At 34.8% G+C, this 7,629-nt stretch overlaps 1 protein-coding gene across 1 annotated transcript; it reads left to right on the plus strand.

The window, feature by feature from the left end:
• The first annotated feature begins 804 nt into the window (after positions 1 to 804).
• On the plus strand, positions 805 to 4,955 carry LOC141017293 (phospholipid hydroperoxide glutathione peroxidase-like). The gene is made up of 7 exons (XM_073491963.1): positions 805 to 876; positions 1,723 to 1,817; positions 2,188 to 2,332; positions 2,770 to 2,921; positions 4,025 to 4,049; positions 4,180 to 4,239; positions 4,424 to 4,955. Exons 1-7 carry the CDS (start codon positions 811 to 813, stop codon positions 4,454 to 4,456), a joined length of 576 nt encoding a protein of 191 aa, XP_073348064.1. The 5' UTR covers positions 805 to 810; the 3' UTR covers positions 4,457 to 4,955.
• The last annotated feature ends 2,674 nt before the right edge of the window (positions 4,956 to 7,629 follow it).

The raw sequence follows: 7,629 nt of genomic DNA on the forward strand, positions 1-7,629 counted from the left end.
GACTCGTGACATCACCTGGACTTGAGTCACAAATTTGACGACTTTAGACTCGACTTGAACTTTAACACCAATGACTCGTGACTTCACTTGGACTTGAGCCTTTTAACTTGAAAATACTTGATGTCTTCCTCCAAGCCCGAAGATAAAAAAGTATGTTATTTAAAATTGTGCCACAAATCAATGTATTGCCCTTCATAATGTTAACGCTATTCATTCCCAATTAAATAAAACAGTATAAAGCCCTTTGTGGCTCCAGAGGAAGCTGCATGCAACCTGATAAAGTGCCTCCAGTGATGAAGTCGCATTGTGAAGAAAAACATGTGGAATAAAAAAGCTGATATCTCTGGTTCTACTCTATCAGTGTCACACAGAGCTAGACCAGTTGACTGCCTTTCAAAACCTTTACACTCAGGAGTTGGTAGAAACCAAAAACAGATAACAAATGAATGATAATGTTGCTCTGTGACTTCTGGATGTGCAGATAAGCAACTGTTTGCTGAAAAGGGCCTCCATGAATTTGTTTCCATTGCCTCTAGTGGTACAAAAAAAATCTGATTTAAATGCTCAAATCTTACAAACGCTCAAATGTATTTGGATAAAGAAATAAAAACACATCTAAGAGACAGTACAGGGCTCAAATGATATTTCCAAGTCATGACCCGCCCTACTCTGCCTCTGATTGGCTAGCATCCCTTGCCTGCGTTGATCGGATTGGTTAGCTTTAGGCATGAGGAATGCGATTGGCTAGAGTTCGGGTACAATCAAATAATAAGCCAATCAGAGGCAGCAAACATCGTCACCGCAGCCGCCATGTGGCTCGGACGAACGGTACTGTTGTTAGGTCTGGTCGGGAGCAGAGGAGTCACCAGAAGTATGGTAAGTACCGGAGCACGGTGTCGTTTGTCTTTCTCTTAAGTTGGGCCGTGGTTACACGTTTCCGTTCCCGTCGCTGAGCTGAACGCTGAACTGATATGTAGGTCAAATACAGGATCTCTATTTTTAAATGCAGGTGTAACCGACAAATAGGTCCGATGTTGGAGCAGCCGCGAACGCTAGCTTCGTGTGTCGAGGTGTCCGAGGCGTAATGTTAGCATTTACACATCAGTGAAACGATTTTAATTAACAGTTTAACCCTCCGACCAGACTCAATCACGTCAATTTAACTCAAACGTCTCGGTTTCTCTGTTATGAACGCGGAGACTGATGTTCCTAGCTTGCTGCGCTTGTAGCGTTAGCGTCGTTAAATGGATAAAGATGCTGTTAAAGTTGCTAATAATAAATAATCTGTGGTGGTAATCTAACAAACCAGCTGATGGAAAAATTTACATCAGACCAGGAAGAGGCCCTGCGGTTTGTGTGCCATCACTTTAGTTCCCCATTCTGATGGCGTGCGGGGGATACCACACCGATTCAATCAGGTCTTGTAGGTTTATTTACTTCCTGTAACAGACATATAACCAGGTGAGTAATGATGGTGTTCAGCCTAAACCCGTTCAGGTGCATATATGAATGATGACCGTGCCAAAGAGCATTAAATCACAGTTTCTCTTCCTGGTCCTTGCTCCGCCCTCTCTGATTCATCTTGTTGTTGTCTTAGACTTGAGCTCACTTGTGCCCTTTGCTTTTCTTTCATGGACTTTAGCCCTGACAACCCTCTGACTCCAGCTGTCTTACACAATCACACACACACTCATACAGTTTCCATTCTTCATCTCTATGCAGTGTGCTCAGGTGGCAGACTGGCAGAGTGCCAAGTCCATATACGAGTTTTCTGCCAAAGACATTGATGGCAATGAGACCTCTCTTGAGAAATACAGGTAAGATATAATGTATCCTTGTGCTCTAATTAAAGCTTAGTAGTAATTAGGGGTGTAACGATACATCGATCCGGATCGATATATATCGATTCAGTGACCAACAGTCCAATAGCATCAACGCAAAGTGAAAACATTGATTCATATCACCGGCAACTTTAAGATACGCCTTTATTTTGAAGTTGTGTCACATGTCTGTGTCACTGTTTTCATCCATGTGCATTTCATCCATGTGTAGTAGTCATGACTTTTATAGTGTTTGAGAGACAAAAATATTTCTTGCAGTTGTCGTGTTTAGACCACACACATCATCAGTATTTAGTAGAAATGTTTTCTCAGTTTAACCCCTTTTGTTCTGTTTCTGTCCTTGCAGAGGGTACGTTTGCATCATTGTAAATGTCGCCTCTAAATGAGGAAAGACCAGCGTAAACTACACTCAGCTAGCGGAGATGCACGCCTCCCAAGCTAAGAATGGTTTACGCATCATTGCCTTCCCCTGCAACCAGTTTGGAGGACAGGTAATAAAAAAAAAACTGAAGACAACACAGCTTTTGTTTGTTTTTGTTTACTTTTATATGTAATTAATATTGTGAGTGTTTTGTTTTTTTAATGGATGAGACAGACCTTATTAGGTGTTATTGGTGTATGCAGCATCTCTGGCTAAGTATGCATTATGATACTGGAGTATATGAGTTTGTACACTGATGCACTCAATGTTCTATTGTCTGTATTTAGAGAGACTAAAACAGACATTGAAATGCAGTCATTGAAAAGAGAGACAATAATGGGCGGTGACAATGATTTAATAAAAATCGCATAATATAGGAGGATTCTGTGAAGAGACGTCACATATCTCTGCCTCATTCATAGTATTTTCTGTAACTAAGCAACCAGCCACAAAGTATACAATCTGCTTCCTGTTTCTAACTTTTTTTTTTTTTTTTGTTTGATCTAGGAGCCGGGGACAGATGAACAGATTAAAGAGTTCGCCAAAGGTTTCAATGCCGAGTTTGATCTCTTTAGTAAGATTGATGTGAATGGAGACAACGCTCACCCTCTGTGGAAGTGGATGAAGGCACAGCCGAAAGGCAAAGGGTTCATGGGAAAGTGAGTCATTTCCCTGTCTTTCTGTTTACTCAGCAAAAAGTCTCGTGACACTGTACACGGCGAAGGAGCAACAATAGTGGAACATGAATTTAACACTGAGATGTGATTTTTCTTTGAGTTGCTAGTTACAGTATTGTTACTAATCAGCACTATGTGTTAGGTCCCATTTCTTAGGAGACATGCTCCCTTATTGGGACATGCAGTTATGTGTGAGAAGTATGTGATGGCTGTGTATTTATATTCATGTCATCCTGCAGGAGACGCCACACAGTTCCAAAGATTACAAACTTGTTTTTATTAATAGTTATGGCTGTGAGTGTTAACTCTTCCTCACCAGTTTTACCTCTGTGTGGTGACTTTGTAAAGCTGGGAGTTGCCATGTCTCCCATGTCTCAGCTATTTATTTGTTTTTTTTAAAAATGTAGCCAGAACTGAAGGCAATGGTAGCCAAAACTAAGAGAACATGAACCTTGGAATGGGAACGCTGTGTTTCTTACACTTCCTGTTCAGTTTTCCGTTACTCATTCCACTGCTTTCGTCTTTGTTTCTCATTCACTTTGGACGAGGTTGTGACACGTTTGACAAATGCTTAACAGGATTATGTTATCATGGTTGTGTCATTACAACAGCAGACAGAGCTCGTGTTTTGGTGTAAACAAAAGTAATTCGTACTGAGAATTCAAATGGAAAGCAGGAAGGTCTGAGGTTTGTGCATGTTAGAATCTATGACCAGGGCTCTGAAATATCAGCAGTCTAACTGTGCTGTGCCGTTTTGATAAATCCATGTCACGTGACATAGCAGATGTAATTGTAATTATGCCTTTGTCTCAGTCTCGCCCTTCTGTGTGTTTTGTCTGGGAGCTATAATCTCTTAACCATATGCTATAAATACTTAATTCTATGCTATTGACAATGTTGTCACCTGTACACTCTATAGCAGTGTTTTCCAGTCCTAATGACCCCTGCCCTACATTTTTTTTTTTATGTTTCCCTGCTCCAACACACCTGAAAGAAAACATCAGCTCGTTATCAAGCTCTGATAACGACCAGTTAGTTTGCCTGCAGGTTGTGTTGTAATAGTTTTAATCTCTCTCTTTCCACAGTGCAATCAAATGGAACTTTACAAAGGTAATTTGCTATACTTGACACTGTCCCTTTTTAAAATACGTATCTTCAGTAAATTTGGGGTTAATTTTCTTTTCTCAACAATTAAAAATGACACGATGTCGTAATAGGTTATTGTGTTCTTCCTCAACAGTTTCTGATTAACAGAGAGGGAGAAGTGGTGAAGAGATATGCCCCAAAAGACGATCCCAACGTAAGTGGCTCTCGCTGTGCTTTTAATTTTTCTGTGCATGTTGCAAAATGTGTATATGATGTTTGTTTTTTAATCCATGTTGTATTGAGCTTTGTAGTGAACAGTTCTTCTCTGTCCATGGTGCTGAAATGTAGCCATTCACCGTCTCTGTCGTAGTTAAATATTTACTTCTTTGTTTTTGCAGGTGGTGGCGAAGGACCTGCCCAACTACCTGTAATAATAGTATCATATGTGTTTGTTTGACTCCTGACCTCTCACACGGACTGTCAGGGTATTGGTGTGTGTGTGTGTCTGGACCAGTGACGGCCTGTCTGTAAACTCAACATTGGGGAGGACAGGCCTGATGATCTCAGCGTGCAGCTAACCTCCAGACCCCCACACACCAAACCCATGAGACCATATGAGAGGACGTTCACCAGCCATCGTTCACATCGTATTACAGACCGAAAACAGTCATTCCTTTTCCTACAAACACCGTCTTCTGAATGTTAAGTGACACATTTATTCATGTGTCAATGATAGTTTTATGTCAGGACATACATAATGCCATATACTCACAGATTTCTGTAAAACTACTGACTGTATTATTTGCACTTGACTAGTTGAAGGGCACGTCGTTGTGTCTGTAACTCATGACTTATCATGTGATGAACCTGGAAAATAAATGCTGTCTTGGATATTCATTTGTCAATTAACATGCACCTGTTCAAATCTAATGTGAGTGATCTTTTTTTCACTTGTCAGTGGTCTATTTTTTTTTTTGTATGCATTTGTTTCATTCAAATAACATTTATATAGATATTTTTTAACTAATGCAAGGGTTTAAATTACAAATTGTTAAACAGAGTATTCCTGCCTGGAAACAAATTTCATATTTTATGTTCAGCTGTGGTGTGTGCACTGACCAAAAGAGACAATGTTGTGCTAGCAGCAAAGTGTACCAACTGAACTTGAAAATGCCATGTACAAAAGTGTTTCCATGTAGATGTAGATTGTAAATGACTTCATCTTACTGCTGCACTTTGGAAGTTACTTCATGTAGCTACATGCACCGGGAAAAGAGAAAATGGATGGAAAATAAGACATGGTGAAAACACTTAAAGGTGCAATATATAGTTTTGGGGGGGAAAAACAAACAAAACAAGTCAAAGTTGAAATCTACCACATTAATAAGGTAAAAATACAAACTAATAGATATATTTACATATAGACAATAGTCTTTGACAGTCCCCGATAATTGTTTGACACTAGAAAGGGTCCTGCCAACATAAACACAGCACAACAGTACGAAATTGTGTTTTCCTTTGAGAAAAGTTTGTTTATATGGTTTAAGATTTTTCTCCTCTAATATATAAGATAATATATACTAAGATAAATAAGATAAAAGTGTCGCTGTCGTATATAACAGACTACATGTTAAAAAAATAAGATAAAAGTGTCGTTTTATATAACAGACTACAGTATATATGATCTGTACATGTTAATATAATAAGATAAATAAGATAAAAGTGTCATTTTATATAACATAGACCACAGTATATATGATCTGTACATGTTAATATAATAAGATAAATAAGACAAAGGTGTTACCATATATAAAATATAGACTACAGTACATATCATCTCTACATGTTGATATAATAATATAATAAGATAAAAGTGTTATCATATATAACATATAGACTACAGTACATAAGATTTCTACATGTTAAGATAATAATATAAGATAAAAGTGTTATCATATATAACATATAGACTACAGTACATATGATCTGTTCATGTTAATATAATAATATAATAAGATAAAAGTGTTATCATATATAACATATAGACTACAGTACATATGATCTGTTCATGTTAATATAATAATATAATAAGATAAAAGTGTTATCATATATAACATAGACTACAGAACATATGATCTCTACATGTTAATATAATAATATAATAAGATAAAAGTGTCATCATATATAACATATAGACTACAGAACATATGATCTCTACATGTTAATATAATAATATAATAAGATAAAAGTGTTATCATATATAACATATAGACTACAGAACATATGATCTCTACATGTTAATATAATAATATAATAAGATAAAAGTGTCATCATATATAACATATAGACTACAGAACATATGATCTCTACATGTTAATATAATAATATAATAAGATAAAAGTGTTATCATATATAACATATAGACTACAGAACATATGATCTCTACATGTTAATATAATAATATAATAAGATAAAAGTGTCATCATATATAACATATAGACTACAGAACATATGATCTGTACATGTTAATATAATAATATAATAAGATAAAAGTGTCATCATATATAACATATAGACTACAGAACATATGATCTCTACATGTTAATATAATAATATAAAAGTGTTATCATATATAACATATAGACTACAGAACATATGATCTCTACATGTTAATATAATAATATAATAAGATAAAAGTGTTATCATATATAACATATAGACTACAGAACATATGATCTCTACATGTTAATATAATAATATAATAAGATAAAAGTGTTATCATATATAACATATAGACTACAGAACATATGATCTCTACATGTTAATATAATAATATAATAAGATAAAAGTGTTATCATATATAACATATAGACTACAGAACATATGATCTCTACATGTTAATATAATGATATAATAAGATAAAAGTGTTATCATATATAACATATAGACTACAGAACATATGATCTCTACATGTTAATATAATAACATAATAAGATAAAAGTGTCATCATATATAACATATAGACTACAGAACATATGATCTCTACATGTTAATATAATAATATAATAAGATAAAAGTGTCATCATATATAACATATAGACTACAGAACATATGATCTCTACATGTTAATATAATAATATAATAAGATAAAAGTGTTATCATATATAACATATAGACTACAGAACATATGATCTCTACATGTTAATATAATAACATAAGATAAAAGTGTTATCATATATAACATATAGACTACAGAACATATGATCTCTACATGTTAATATAATAACATAATAAGATAAAAGTGTTATCATATATAACATATAGACTACAGAACATATGATCTCTACATGTTAATATAATAACATAATAAGATAAAAGTGTCATGATATATAACATAGACTACAGAACATATGATCTCTACATGTTAATATAATAATATAAGATAAAAGTGTTATCATATATAACATATAGACTACAGAACATATGATCTCTACATGTTAATATAATAATATAAGATAAAAGTGTCATGATATATAACATATAGACTACAGAACATATGATCTGTACATGTTAATATAATAATATAAGATAAAAGTGTTATCAT

This window comes from Pagrus major, chromosome 21, assembly GCF_040436345.1.
Source record: "Pagrus major chromosome 21, Pma_NU_1.0".
Lineage (NCBI taxonomy): Eukaryota > Metazoa > Chordata > Actinopteri > Spariformes > Sparidae > Pagrus > Pagrus major.